The sequence below is a fragment of the Pan paniscus genome, chromosome 2, assembly GCF_029289425.2.
Source record: "Pan paniscus chromosome 2, NHGRI_mPanPan1-v2.0_pri, whole genome shotgun sequence".
Lineage (NCBI taxonomy): Eukaryota > Metazoa > Chordata > Mammalia > Primates > Hominidae > Pan > Pan paniscus.
This window is the reverse complement of record NC_085926.1, coordinates 94,889,173-94,905,980: the sequence shown is the minus strand read 5'-3', so window position 1 is coordinate 94,905,980 and position 16,808 is coordinate 94,889,173. Positions and strand designations below refer to the sequence as shown.

Below are 16,808 nucleotides of genomic sequence, written 5' to 3'. Positions count from 1 at the left end.
TGACAATATTTAACCTTACACTAAAAACCTTTACCTTGTTGATTACATACATGTCATTTCTATGGCAAGTTTTTTAAGAGGCGCTTGTATACTATATATGCTCTCTTTCTTGGATACATATATGCTCTACTCATTGGATACAGATAACAACAAATCCACAGGTGATAACAGAGCTAGAGAAAGAAAATGCACAGTTCCCTTATTTTGTGTATGATAGAAAGCCCTCAACATGCAAACCTTAGACTGTAACGTGAATGAAAAACTAACTTCTACATTGTAAGGCTCTGGACTTTGAAATTTTTGTCTGTTACCTCAGCTTTTAAATAATATTTTAACTCCAACATATACATATATATATATAAAATATATAAAAAAAGCACATGTGTGTGTATACATATATATGGCTATATATGAGTGGCTATATATGGCTATATATATGTGTGGCTATATATATATATGTATGTGTGTGTGTGTGTGTGTGTGTGTGTGTGTGTGTGTGTGTTTATACATACACACATGGTAATTGGAATAGACCCATAACAAAACTCTAAAATAAGTGACATTAACTTAGCAATCAGGGGACAGGTGATGTGTAACAGGAGGCTTTGGATTGATGAAAATCTATATTACACAACAGTAATAGCCTTGGTAAAACTTTTTAATATGCAATAACTTGGAAGGCTGGCCAACAGCTATGATTTCTTTGTCTTGGTTGCTACTTGACACATTTAACAATATACTAATATTTCCAGGAACAGATGGGTTCAGTCAATAATTAGCTGGATTGAGAGCTGGAAGGAAAAGAAATAGGAAAATCTTTTTGGGTAGGTAATATGAAGCTCTCCAAAAGATATGGACACTGATTAAATGGTGTGTGTCATTGTTCTCAATGACCTTCAACTCCACTATCTGTGAGATTCTTCTGTCATCCATGACCATTTCTGATGTAGTTACTGGTGGCTAATCAGCTCTGACAGCCTGTGTTATGCTTATTCATTTTAGGGGTTCAGGGATTATTTGAGCCTGATGGAGAAAACTGTGCATTATCAGACACATGAGGATCAATATCTATATTTTGTTGGTGAAGTGACAGACTGTTGCAGAGATGACCAAATGTCTAGAAAAATTTGGTCTTCCTCTTCCATGGCAGAGAATTGTTTGTGGAAAGTGACTACTGAGCTAAGAACAACATTTAATAGCAACTCCCTCTATTTGTGTTATGTGTAGCCATATACTGCAGTCATTGTTGGTATGTGATAGGAGATGATATGTGACTCTTCAAATATGAGTTGACTAAGAAGGACATAAGTCTGCTCTAATCTCTGAGCTGGATACAGACAACTATAAGGCTTTAAGAGATGTCTGCTTTACTAAAGGCAAGAAGTCTGGATCCCTGAATTACTGCATGAAGCAAAACTACCTGTCAACCAGGATTACTAACTTGAATTCTTTGGGAAATTTATTAGGCCCCTTAAATTTTCTCCATTTAAGGCCTAGGGAACTGGGTTGGTATAATCACAAACTTTTTAAATAAAAAAACTGATGACACAGTAACAGAAATCAGACAGGAAAATATGAAATTTCCAGAAAGTCAGCCTACTACAATTCCAAAGTACATGATAGACCCAAATGCTTAGAAATGTAGGCAACACACTAAATAATCAGATTAATTTGATCCAAATCAATTAGAATGGGACCTAAAAATATATCCAGAATAAAATAACCATAAAAGAGGAAGAGAATTATGTAACAAAGTAGGCAGAAATGAAACAAAAAGAACGAAAAAGTTAACAACTAAAACTAGTGAAGATAAAGATATCTCAACAGATGAGGTAAACTCTTAACTAGGCATAGTCAAAGTGAAAATTCTAAACCTGGAAATTATTGCTGAGATTTAAATTATTTCAAAGACAGGATAAATTGAAAGTTTCCAACAAACATATTTAATAAAAATTCTAGAAATACAGAATAAAAGAAAGCAATCTTTCTCTCTCTTTCTCTTTCTCTGTCTCTCTCTTTCTCAGGTTAAAAACACAGAATGAAAAGCAGGAAAAAAATAAATCCACACCCAGACACATCAGATATAACTAAAAACCAAAAATATAGAACCTATACATAATCTCCCAAGAAATGACAATTAAATTGTCAGCAGATCATTAGCAATAATAGATTCTCATAGACGGGGAAATAACATTTTCAGAATGTTGAAGAAAAATCATCATCATCTTGTATTCTACATCTAAATAAACAATCATTGAAGAGGGAGAGAAAAAATAAAGCTATTCTTAAATATCCATTAAATAAAAATCTTAACTGCTCATAGAACTTTATCAAAAGAACTACCAAAAGACATACTTTTGAACCCAAAAGAAAGGAGATAATGATAGACAAAATGAAAGGTACAAAAACTGTTACTATATATTGATGTTTCCAACTATTGCATATATATACATATTAATTTCACTTGTTTAAAAGGTAGAACTAAAATTCTAGGCAGAATTCACATGAAAAGGAGCCATTTCAGTGGGTGACATGGGTAACATGGTAAGTCATGTCTGGAAAGAGTACAGAGATAGTGAATAAATTTATGCTCCCATAGAAATGTATGTAAATTTATTTACATAAATTTGACTTTTTAAATTAAGGACAGCCCTATAGCCCTACAGGAATATGACTTCAATATAGTCTTAAAGTTAATAGAATAAAATATGGACTAAACTTGGTATTAAATATGTGTAAAATAATTTGCTAAAATTATAATTTCAAGTAGGTTTGCCCTTTAACCTATTTTATAAATCATGACAAAGAACAAACTATAATATACAGGCATGTCTTGCTTTACTGAACTTTATTGCAATTTGCAGATATTGCATTTTCTAAACATAGAAGGTTTGTGGCAACCTTGCATCAAGCAAGGCTATTGGTGCCATTTTTCCAAAAGTGTGTGCTCATTTTATGTCTCCATATCACATTTTGGTAATTTTGGTAATTCCAGCAATATTTCAAACTTTTACATCCTTATTACATGTAATGTAGATCCTATATCATAGGTCACCATAACAGATATTATCAATGATTTTTTATGTTACTTTTGTATGACTGGTGATTTTCAATGTCCCTACTCTATTTTGGGGGTGTACCATAAACCATACTCACATAAGCCAGAAAACTTAATAAATAAATATGGTGTGTTCCAGCTGCTCCACTCACTGGCCATTCTCCCTTCTCTCTCTGTCTTCTTGGGTCTCTGAGACACAGCAATATTGAAATTAAGCCAATAACCCTACAATGACCTCTAAATGGTCAAGTGAAGAGATACACTTCTCTTACTTAAAATCAAAAGCTACAAATGATTAAACTTAGTGAGGAAGGCCTTGAAAGCTGAGATAAGTGAAAACTAAGCTTCTTGCCCCAGAGTTAGCCAAGTTGTGATTGCAAATAACAAGTTATTCAAGGAATAAAAAGTACTACTCCAGTGAACACATCAATAACAAAGCAAAGCAGCCTTATTGTTGATAAGGAGTTTTAGTGATCTGGACAGAAGGTCAAAGCAGCCATAACATTCCCTTAAGCCACAGCCTAATCCAGAATAAGACCCCAACATGGAATTAAAAATTCCATGAAGGCTGAGTGAGGGGAGGAAGCTGCAAAATAAAAATTGGAAGCCAACAGCAGTTGGTTCACAAGGTTTAAGGACAAAAGCCATCTCTATAAGACAATAATGCAAGGTAAAGCAGCAAGTGCTGATGATGTAGAAGCTGCAGTAAGTTATCCAGAAGACCTAGCTAAAATCATTGAGGAAGGTGGCCACATTTAGGGTTTCAATGTAGATGTAACAATCCTTTTGTAACTAGAAAGGAGAAGTCATTGCCTGGCATCAAAGCTTCAAAGGACAGGCTGGATCTCTTGTTAGGACCTAATGCAGCTTGTGAGTTTAAGTGGAAGTCAATGCCCATTTACATTCTGAAAATCCTAAACCTAGTAAGAATTATGATAAATCTACTCTGCCCATGCTCTATAAATGGAACAACAAAGGTTGATGACAGTACATCTGTTCACAGCATGGTTTATGGAGAATTTTAAGCCTGCTGTTGAGACCTACTGCTCAGAAAATAAGATTGCTTTCAAAATAGTACTGATCACTGATGATGCACCTGGTCACCCAAAAGCTCTGATGGAGATACACAGGAAGAGTAATGTTGCTTTCATATCTGCTAGCACAACATCCATTCTGCAGTCCATCAATCACAGAGAAATGTCAACTTTCAAGTCTTATGACTTAAGAAATATATTTTCTAAGGCTATAGCTGCCATAGTGATTCCTCCAATGGATCCGGCAAAGTAAACTGAAAATACTCTGCCAAGAACTCAACACTCTAGATACCATTAAGAACATCTGTGATTCATGGGAGGAGGTAAAAAAAATCAACAATCACAGGAGTTTTGAAGAAATTAACACCTACCCTCAAGGATGACGTTGAGGGGTTCAAGACTTCAATGCAGAAAATAACTGCAGATGTTGTGGATATAGCAAGAGAAAAAGCAGAAGTAGAGACAAGATATGAATGAATTACTGCAATGTCATGATAAAATTTGAAAACATCAGGAGTTGCCCTTCATGGATGAGCAAAGAAAGTGGTTTCTTGAGACAGAATCTAATTCCAGTAAAGACACTGTGAATATTGCTGAAATGACAGCAAAATGTTTACAATATTATTTCAACTTAGTTGATAAAGCAGCAGCAGGGTTTGAGAGGACTGACTCCAATTTTGAAAGTTCTACTCTGGGTAAAATGATATTAAACACCTAGCATGCTACAGAGACATCTTTCATGAAAGAGTCAACTGAAGTGGCTAACTTCATTGTTGTGTTCTCTTAAGAAATTGACACAGGTACCAAAACCTTCAGCAACTGCCACCCTAATCTGTCAGCAACCATCAATATCGAGTTCAAGATTCTCCACCAGCAAAATGATTATGACTTGCTGAAGGCTCAGATGATCGTTAGCAATTTTTTAGCAATAAGGTGTTTTTAAATTAAGCATGTACATTGTTTTTAGATACAATGCTATTGTAAACCTAATAGACAATAATAGTGTAAATATAACTTTTATATTCACTGGGAAATCAAAATATTCATGTGACTTGCATTACTGCGATATTTGCTTTATTGCTGTGGTCTGGAACTGAACCTGAAATGTGTCCGAGGTATGCCTGTAATTATTCAACTTTATCCTTTCTTGCTTGGAAATAATACCTTCTATTTTTAGACTTCTCAGGCTTCTTGATTTCACATTCTTTTCAACATAGATGAAAGTCTGGAATTGCTTCATGAAAAAGCTGCTTTGTTTGGAATTGAAGGTTATAACATAAGAGTTTATATTCAGTGTGTGAGAACCTTTAGAAAGTGAAAATACTACCTGAGCCAATAAATCTGCCCTTTTTTTCTGATCCCAATCTTATCTATCAGCTTTTCATCATATCCTCAAACTCCCTTATTTAATGCCAGCAAATCCTGGTATCTCATATTTCTTTATGCTCTCTGCTTGCACAGTCATCTCTGATAACATGATTAGACAGAAGATCATAAACACACAGCATAAATGTTTCTGAACTGCAGCAGAGGATTGCGCCATGAAGCCTTAATAACAACACTCTTCAAGAGATCAAATCAATACAATGTCACTAAAGGCCGTGTATATCCCATTTACCTTCGTGAACAATAATGCAATGGTCTGAGAATTGCCACCATCCTTTCCTTCTGAATTTTAATGCACTACTAGAAAAAAAGTTTTAAAGCATATTTCTAGGCAGAAGAAAGGTTTTTAATTATGCCTAGTGTTTCACAATTTTAATTTTCATAGACAAATAGTATTTAGTTAAGTTATACTGAGTGATACATATATATATATATATATATATATATATATATATATATATATATATAGCAATAATACCTTCTTTAAGCCTGTAGGTATATATATAGCTCTCTCTCTCTATATATATATATACACACACATATTCTCAGCCTGTAGGTATATATATATAGTGTTCTCTCTCTCTCTCTCTCTCTCTCTCTCTCTATATATATATATATATATATATATACACACACACACATACACACACACATTCTCAGCAGGTCTAAAATTTTAAACACAAACTAATATCTCTAAGTACAAGCACCACTACCTTAATGAGATTCATCCTAAATTAATGTTTAAGAGGAGCTTATTAGGGCTTCATGCTACTTCAGAACTCGTATAACTAAACAAAAATTGCATTCAATTTTGCATGTTGTTTCCAATTATTTCTTCCATAGTGCTAAAATAGTCCTAGACATATAAACTGAAAGACCATTTGATGTAAATTAGCATAATACTTTGCAAATCAATGTTATTTTTAAATTCAAAACCTTAGAAAAGTCTGACATTAAGTAGAATAAATTAAAACAATGTTAAATCTGTAACATCAACATGTCCAATATGACAGTCTTAATTATGAATCTATGAAATAAAATTAAAAGTTATGAAATATCAGCTGAGATCTGAAAGAGGATTAAAATACTGCTTACTATGTATAATAAAGCAACCCAAATTATTTGTGTTTGCTTTTAAATTTTAGCAAACATGCTTAATATAATCTTTCTATCTATTTAAGCCTGGTTCATACAGCAAGAGTAAAAGTCTACTGCCCTCTTTTGTGCTTCTAGAATTTGGATATAGGTAAGCCTTAACAATATTATGCAAAAAGGAATCACAAATTCAAACATTCAGTAGTACGACTTTTAGGATAAAATATCATAACAAGTTATTTAAATGCAATTTAAATATACATAAATTTAAATATACATCATTCAGTAGATATGGAGTATGACTAGATACAGATTTATTCTATTTTAAATCAGCTTATTGTGTCTTAGTTGCATAGCTGACCAAGAGGTCTCAAATTCATTCAAGCAAATTACAAAAATCCCTAAAGCCTCACTGTAATTTTTCCTGTTTATCATCTCTAAAAGCAAAGTTCCAGATGAATCCATATCTATATATATTTTCATCATCCTCAGCAGCATGAATTTCAAAAGTGATGCTTAAATCTTGCTCCAACAAGTGTCCACATTAGACTCCTGAAGAGAAATAGAAGGCAGAGCAGGCCTAATTAATAATGAGAAACTTAGGGCTCCTGTGCTTTGGGTCTGGCAGGCAGCAAACATTGAAGCATTTCAAAGTGAGGGCATGGTTGTCTGGAATAAGGAAATGAAAGAGTGAGAAAGAATAGTGGGGGCCAGGAGCAGTGGCTCATGCCTGTAATCCCAGCAGTTTGGGAGGCCGAGGCAGGCAGATCAGGAGGTCAGGAGATTGAGACTATCCTGTCCAACAAATCTCAGTTACTCAGGAGGCTGAGGCTTGAGAATCGCTTGAACCCAGGAGGCGGAAGTTGCAGTGTGGCAAGATCGCGCCACTGTACTCTAGCCTGGTGACAGAGAGAGACTCTGTCTCATTAAAAAAAAAAAAAAAGAATGGGGGATAGGTGGAAGGGAAACATAAAGGCCAGATTAAGACATATTTGGGCTTTGTTCTCAATCTAACATTAGTTACGACTGTGTGGCCCCAGGAAATTAAATTCTGTTCTCAGTAATTTAGTGTCCTGATTCATAAAATGATGGATAAAAATATTTTCTAAGGCCTTCCAGATCTAAAATACTACAACTCTCCCTCAAGAAAATTTACTTATTTCACAGAAATGAGAAGAAACAGAGCATTCCACAGGAGCACCAACAGGCTGCACTTTTAACTACTCAGTGCTTTGTGATCATTCACATCATGTGATTTTTAAGTACACTTCTTTTATCTGACAGCCCTAGTGAAACAGATACACAAATAATTAGCACAAATTGTAGCACAGAGGAGAGTGATAATAACTTTGTGAAGACCCAGAGGCATGACATTGGTGTTAGGTCTTGAAGAATAAATACAATTTCATCACAGAAAAAGAAGAAAAGGGTACAAAAGCAGCTAGGTAAAATATGAAAAAAGGTAAGAGATACAAAAACGCATGGATTGTTCAAAAATTATAAAAACCAGAATAGTGGACAGAATTTGCTGAGGTTACAAAAGAACAGGACAAGGTCAAAATGTACAATTCCTTGAATGCTAAGGTGAGTAACCCCTTAGAATCGATATATCAGAAAGAAAAAAAAAAACTAGAATAATTTCCTGAAATAAAACATACTAAAATTGTTACCAGGATTTAGACAGTACACAACGTTACCTCAGACACAACAGATGAAGCATTATACATGAGTGAAGCCATCTTAGACATACAGCTCTGTTAAACCTCCAAATAACTGCAGTTGCATGAGTGACCTCAGATAAGACAGGAAAAGAATGACCCAGTGAACCTCATCCAGATTTCCAGATTGTAGAAACTGTAAGCAAATAACTGGGTGCTGCCATAACAAAAAGTTAAAACTTGTGATATTTGCTTTGGGATTGAACAGATGGTAGAAGCTGAAGAATAGCATGGAGATTGTGAGTAGAGGCTGGAAGATCAGTAAAGAAATTGTTAATGGGGATACTAAAAGGTCAACACATGTTATGTACTGAGCAATTGGCAATAATCCTGCCTGTGATAGCTTGGAAGAGAGAAAAACCACTTTATAACGTTGTTGATCAAATTAAAGAGGTTTCCAGACAGCTGTTGAAACTAGCAACTAGCACGTTGCTAGTTGCAATTCTTATAAACAGAGTGAATGACTAAGAGTGCAGCGGCAAGATACTAGTAAGAAAGCCAAAAGACACAGGGAACCAATCACAGGGAGCAGAACTGGGCTCTAATCAGAAAACATTCTCTGCCCCTGCAGTCAGGGACCTTGAAAACACCAGTTGCACTTCACAATCACAATGGACCAGTGACTGTTGTGTTCCCTGCCTTTTGGAATGGGAGAAAATTTTCCAATTATCCTGCCCCTGTTCCATGTGTGTTGTGTGTGTAAGGAACAATAACTTATTTTTAGGTTCTTAGTTCTGCAGATCAACAGGGATTTTAGCAACGAAACTTCATTTGAATCTGGAACTGATTTCAACATGCTACACTGGACTTCAACATGATGTCCTAATGTGATAAACCTTTGGGAGGGTGTGGGATTTTGTGCATGACGAAGGGACATTAATCAGGAGAATCCAGAGAGAAGACTGTAAAATAATATATTGTCATGGTGGCAGTCCCCTATAAATAAACTTTCAGGTATTCACTCTTGTGCTATCTCCTCGGATACTCATTTTACAGATGGTTATGTGAATAAACTCCCTCTTAAGCCAGCAACTACGCTCCAGGAAAGCTTGAGATAGATACTAAATGATGAGAGGCCACATAGAGAAAGGCCCTGGAAGATGAGCAGCTATCTTGGACATTCCAACTCAAGTCAAGCTCCCAGTGGAATTCAGCTACATAAGTGATGGCTGTTTATTGTACATTAAGCAGAACTACCTAGCTGAGCCCTGAAAAATAATAAATCATTGTGGTTTTAAGCCAATACATTTTGGGCTGTTTTGTCTCATAGCAATGAATAACAGAAATATATGCCTTATTTATGTTTATCTCTACCACTTAAGAAAGTGATTAAGAAATAGTAAATGCTCAAAAATATCAATAGTTTGGGGCTGGAAGCAGTGGCTCACCCCTGTAATCACAGCACTTTGGGAGGCTAAGGCAGGAGGATCGCTTGAACCTAGGAGTTCAAGATTGGAATGAGCTATGGTCGCACCAGTGCACTCCAGCCTGGGTGACAGAATAAGACCCTGTCTCTAAAAAAAAATCAATAGTGTAGATTAATTAATTGTTTACGCAGAATAGACAGGAAGAGAAATAGTGATATACTGATTTTTTCTTTTCCTATTATATATGTGGTCACTTTTCTACTTGTACTACAGTTTTTTCATATAAGTTTGAATTAGTTTGACCTTTTGATTATATGTAATTCAGAGATTTTTTTGTGAGAAAAGTTATGAATAGATGGCAATAAAAGCAATGATAAAATTCTCATCAGAGGAAAGAAAGGGGCAACACACAACATCAAGAACACACATAAAAGTAAGTACTCTAAAATGAACACTGGTGGTAGTGCACTATATATATCTTTAAAATAATGGAGTCTCCACATCCACTCTGACATTTCTTTTGTTTATAAATAGCAATTCATTATATTTAATTAGAATCAGGCATGTTTGCTTGTTGTTAATAGTTTTACATGTATTTCATCTTTAGGTGATTATAACCACTATTTTATAAATTTAAAAAAAACACCTGATTTTGAGGTTTGTAAGCCATAGATATAGAATTCAAACTTAAATCTTCCAATTTCTGCCATCCACTACAAGGTGATGAACAATTGTTCTGTACTGACTCCCTCATGTTTCTGCAATCAGATAAAGGATAATAAAGATAACAAGCCATAAAAACACACAAGTAGAAGCTCTAGATAAACAGATGCTGCTTATCATTTGTCCAAAACTATCTTTGCCAAATCATAGAAGAAATTTGCAGGCATATAAATAAGAATAAAATTTCACAGCAAGCATATTAAGTAAAAAAAAATCTAGACATCATGGTTGGTTACTTTAATTCTGTGGTAAATGCCATAAAGAAATACAAATATTTAGTAATAGCAAATCACATAAATTCTTAGATTAAATACTTCTTCAAATATTTTAAAAACTGTATTTTTTTTACCAAGTAATGGCTTTCTACCTAATTTAAAATATGGTAAAACTGATGTGATTATTACACATATTACATGTCTGTACCAAAAACACTACATGGTTACTCTGTGTAATACATTTTATCCTTAGATCTTATTGTCTTCTCCACTTAACTGGATAATTATTCATACGTATAAATTTTTCTTTAGTGCAATGATATGGTGTGTCTATGTCCCCACCCAAATCTCATCTTGAAATTCTGGAGGAGGGGCCTGGTGGGAAGTGATTGAATCATGGGGGTGGACTTCCTTTTTGCTGTTCTCATGATAGTGAGTTCTCATGAGATCTGGTTGTTTGAAAGTGTGTGGCACTTTCCCCTTTCACTCTCTCTCTCTCCTCCGCTGCCAGGGTAAGGCATACATGCTTCCCTTCACCTTCTGCCATGATTGTAAGTTTCCTGAGGTGTTCCAGTAGTGCTTCCTGTTAAGCCTGTGGAAGTGTGAGCCATTTAAAACTCTTTCCTTCATAAATTACCCAGTCTCAGGAAGTTCTTATAGCAGTATGAGAACAAACTAATACATGCACTTCCCAATGTAAAATATCTTTAGATCCTAACTCCAGGATAATTTATGGTTTTTCTCCATTATAAATCCTTGTTATAAGTGAATAAAAATTTTGATAAACTATATTGATAACCTATATTACTAAACTTGAATGAAACATACTTTAATGATTAAAAGCACAGGAAAGCTGATTCATGCTTTGTAAAATATATACTATCAACTTCTCATGCAAATATTAGTATTCTCCAGTTACAAAACATAATCATCACTGGCAGCTTGAGCGAACTTCTAAAGAGTCAAGAACCCAAGTGTTTTATAAACAGATAAAACCTGTAAAACTTCACATATATTATCCATGACCCTTATATGCATACAGATATGTTTTTCTTATTTATTCTCATCCTTTTTAATGAATGTGAATATAACATCAACAAAGAAATCAATAAACTCAAGCTGGTGCTGTAGAAAACACCCTCTTAAGAAGTTATCATTGAGAGGGAAATATCTCCAGTATATTACTATTTACCATGAAATAATTTTTTTCTATATTTGTGTTTTGATTATGAGTCCTAAATCTAAATATAATCAAATGTATGCTCTTTATTAGGGGGTATATAAAATTTTTGAATGTATATACTTATTAGGTAAATAAGCCTTCATAAAATGAATTACATAAAAAGTGAAAAATGTTTCATCATGAAAATTATAGGTATTTCATTGTTAAAACAATGTGAAAGGTATAGTTCTAAACTTAACTAGCATTTTGTGATGTTAATATTTCCTGACAGTTAGATGTCACACAAATACTACTATGAAAATGAAAAGCTAATGTGTTATATGGTGAAAAATTCTATGTAATAATAGCAAAAGATTAATTAAGCTCTGATCAGGTCAATATTCAACCACCAAACATCATACATAACATCCATATAAACTAGCTTATACATTTTTGAAATAAAATATACATGAATCCCTCATTTATTTAAATATAATTCTATTTAAGTACAATTCAAGTATTATAATTCAATATGATAGAAATGATTATTGCTAACTGTCTTTAAATGTCGTATTTCTATAAACTGTAAAAATGTGAACACCAGGGAAATCACTATTTTGAATCTCATTGCTTTTTGTTGCTGTTGTTGATGCTGCTTTCCTTTATAAAAATTAGGCGGATACAGCAATTCATATTGTTTAACGACTTTACTGAAAGCACTTTGGCACAATTTCATACACCTTTCCTAGGAGAAAAATGACAGAAATTTTCTTATAGTTAATATGAATCAATTGCTTTCACAATTAATTATCAAGTATACCACTCAAAAATGTATTATTTGAAATAAATGTATAACATTTACTTTTAATAAATCATAATTTTGAAAAGATCAGTGTTTGAGATGATGGATATATTAACTACTTTGATCTGATCAGTATACATTATATGTATCAAAACATTACTACACACCCATGAATATGTACAATTACTATTTGTTAATTTAAAAAATAAAACTTTTTTTAAATCATTTAAATGCAAGATAAATTATTTAAATGTTTGTTTCTTACCATGGCAAGAATCCTCAATTTCTTCATATCCTGTACTGCAGATGCACCTTCCAAGAGGAACCAGCCAATCTCCATCAGCTCCACAATACAGTTTAGGAGTGTCACGCTCTTCAGCACTCTTCACACAAGAACCCCGTACTTCAACCAAAGAGGAGGAATCAACCCTTGGAATGGTATCAGGAAACATGGCCAAGTTACGAACAGTGAAGGGGCATTTCTTGTAGAAAACACGGACTGAAACCAGGGCAATGCACGCCCCAATGTCTTGAAAAGCCAGATAAAATCCTTTCCTTTCTATAGGCCCCACCTCACGAATTTCAGTGTTGAGTTTGAGGATGCGATCACCCAAATCCATCTGGGTAAAACTCTCATCAGCAGCAATTGTGTCGATCTTTGTATACTGGTTTGGCTTGAATTTAATTCCGTGGGACTCATCTGATTCCATATAAAACAGATTAAATGTTTCTTTGCAAGTCCCCAAGACCCATGGGATGCTGTTACAATCCCTTAGTGTGAATTTCATTTCCACATAAATTTTCTGAGCTGCATCACGGGAGATCCAGTTTGTACGAAGCCAGTTGTTTTGGTTTGGTTCCATTACATTACATACCTGGTATGTGTGAATGGGCCTATTATGTTCATCCATTTCAGTGATGGCATCCCACTGCAAAAAGGGAAAAAAGTAATTAAGTGATTTTAAACCACAGTGATTAAACAGAAATGATTACTTATAATTTTTTTGTTTTACCAAAATAAAAATGAATTAAAAGGATACAAATGAAGCTACTCAAAGCATCAATGGAACAGCATTTTAACCATGAGCCTTTAGTTAAAAGTACAGGTTCTAGAATCAGCTGTCCTGTCTTGCCTTCCTACACATTAATTGCATGACAACTTTATTTGATCACTAGTTTCCTCAACTGTAAAGGAGCTGATAATAGTACCTGTTTCACAGGGTTGTTGTAAGGTGTAAATTAGATAAATACATGTACAGCACTTCAGATAGTTCCTGGCATACTATAAGAACATTAAATAGCATCCATTATCTTATCAGAACAACTAAATATATAAGAAACGCACTTAGGGTTTCCCATCTTTCCTTATATCCAATTTGCCACAAATTGTGGTGTGTTTTCTTTGCCAATAGTCAATTAAATATTTATATGACTACTTCAATAGAAAACAGACATGGATAAGGCCTTAGGCTTATTCGATAAATATTTATCAGGCATTCCCATACCCTGGACACTGGAAATACAGCAGTTAACAAGCCGAACAAAAACTCTCTGCCTTGATAAAGCTTACTTTGGAGGGAAGAGAGACAATTAAAAAGTAGAAATGAATAAAACTAAATAATATGGTAGAAAGTACAATGGGGAAAAACGGGGCAAGGAGATTAAGAAGAGGGTTATAATTTTAAGTGGGTGGCTAGAAAAGGCCTTACTGAGGTAGTGACATGTACGCATTGCCTTAGAGATGAGATAGTGAAACTTGCAAAGAGGAAGCAGTAAATACAAATAACCTGAGGCAAGACTGTACAGGTATATTTGAGGAACAGCATAAGTGGGCACTGAAAGCACATTAGGTAATAAGAACAGACGGTCAGAGAGCAGCCAAACCAAAAGTCTTTATTAAGCATTTTAAGCCCTTTGGCTTTTACTCTGAGCTAGATCACTGGATTATTTTCACTTCTATATGTTTATGTACAAGCAGTTTGCCACTTGATTGCATAGAAAGACTTTGTCCATTTTTAAGGGATTTAATAAAAATATTTGGGTACCCTGAAAGCAGTTTATATTATCAATATTTATTCATTTAATATTGCATACTTCTATACTGTAAATTTAGATTATAACTCCATTTTATTTGTATAGTTATAATTGATCATTTTCAATACAAGAAAAACATTCAGGTAACCTTATAGCATTTTTGGGAAAACATGCTAGGCATCATAGTTTATCATTTCTATTAGAGTATACTGAAAACGACAAATGGTTTGCTATAGTGAATAAGGGTTCTATTGGTTGATAACATACTTCAGTTATTTATAATAAGATTATTTAACACATTCTGTTTGCAGTTTCTTATTTTAACTGGCTATGGAGAGTTACTAAATCAAGGCTGGTTGAGTTTCATTAGTATAGTTTCTAACAGAATGCCTATTTTCCTCACTATATAGCACTATTATGACACAAAGTACTTTTAATTATCTACTGTAAATTTCCAGAATAATTTATATTATCCATCATGCAAACTTAAACACAATCTTTATCCAAAAAATATTTTCTGCAAATTTCTTGCTTCAAATCCAGAGGGCATTTTCCAGAGAAAACAATGAGTTCCTTTGAATTGTATATTTAATTTTACAAAATACACACATTTTTTATCAGGGGTGATTCAAAAATCTCATGGGAATATACATGATATTTCCCATCTAAATGCCTTTCATCCTAATGTATAATGGGTCTTATGTTACTCTGAGGACACTTAAAGGCAAACCAGCACTATCACAGCTCATTGGAACCACAATATAATCATTCTAAATATAACTGTGAACCAAGATAATAGTAAAAAATATGATATAATTTTAAACTGTCAAAATCAATGTCTAAAAATCTAGGTATTTTACTCATAGGAAAGCATCTAAAGTACTCATCTAATGATGATTTTTATTTTGAATATATTTATAATTACAATTGATTTCACTTCTCAGGGAATGCATATACATTATTATTAATGTCTATACTACATCCTTTACTCTCCCATATAGGAGTAAAGAATTATATTCCGGGGGGGTGTTTCCAAGATGGCCGAATAGGAACAGCTCCAGTCTACAGCTCCTAGCATGAGCGACACAGAAGACAGGTGATTTCTACATTTCCAACTGAGGTACCGGGTTCATCTCAATGGGGCTCGTCAGACAGTGGGGGCAGGACAGTGGGTGCAGCCCACCGAGTGTGAGCCAAAGTAGGGCGAAGCATCACCTCACCCGGGAAGCGCAAGGGGTCAGGGAATTCCCTTTCATAGCCAAGCAAAGCTGTGACAGATGGCATCTGGAAAATTGGGTCACTCCCACCCTAATACTGTGCTTTTCCAACAGTTTTAGCAAATGGCACACCAGGAGATTATATCCCACACATGGCTTAGAGGGTCCCATGCCCACAGAGCCTTGCTCATTGCTAGCACAGCAGTCTGAGATCAAACTGCAAGGCAGCAGCAAGGCTGGGGGAGGGACGCCCACCATTGCTGAGGCTTGAGTAGGTAAACAAAGCAGCGGGGAAGCTAGAACTGGGTAGAGCACACCCCAGCTCAAGGAGGCCTGCCTGCCTCTGTAGACGCCACCTCTGCGGGCAGGGCATAGCCAAACAAAAGACAGCAGAAACCTCTGCAGACTTAAATGTCCCTGTCTGACAGCTCTGAAGAGAGTAGTGGTTCTCCCAGCATGGATTTTGAGATCTGAGAATTGACAGACTGCCTCCTCAAGTGGGTCCCACACCCTCAAGTAGCCTAACTGGGAGGCACCCCCCAGTAGGGGCAGACTGACACCTCACACGGCCAGGTACCCCTCTGAGACGAAGCTTCCAGAGGAACAATCAGGCATCAACATTTGCTGTTCAGCAATATTCGCTGTCCTGCAGCCTCCACTGCAGATACCCAGACAAACAGGGTCTGGAGTGGACCTCCAGCAAACTCCAACAGACCTGCAGCTGAGGGTCCTGACTGCTAGAAGGAAAACTAACAAACAGAAATCCACACCAAAACCCCATCTGCACGTCACCATCATCAAAGACCAAAGGTAGATAAAACCACAAAGATGGGAAAAAAACAGAGGAGAAAAGCTGAAAATTCTAAAAACCGGAGCACCTCTCCCCCTCCAAAGGAATGCAGCTCCTCGCCAGCAACGGAATAAAGCTGGACGGAGAATGACGTTGACGAGTTGAGAGAAGAAGGCTTCAGACAATCAAACTTCTCCGAGCTAAAGA

At 35.2% G+C, this 16,808-nt stretch overlaps 1 protein-coding gene across 11 annotated transcripts in view; it reads right to left on the bottom strand.

Moving 5' to 3' along the window:
• Window positions 1-16,808, bottom strand: part of EPHA6 (EPH receptor A6) — a 955,687-nt gene that overhangs the window by 768,852 nt on the left and 170,027 nt on the right. For 8 of the 11 annotated variants that reach the window (XM_034956977.2, XM_008975358.3, XM_055110176.1 and 5 more), the window contains exon 3: window positions 12,826-13,489. In XM_034956977.2, the coding sequence (XP_034812868.2) occupies window positions 12,826-13,489 (664 nt within the window). Of the gene's footprint in view, window positions 1-10,194; window positions 10,417-12,225; window positions 12,504-12,825; window positions 13,490-16,808 lie in introns of those variants that run through there. The other 3 variants (XR_008624784.1, XM_055110180.2, XM_034956983.2) reach the window with 3 other exon arrangements.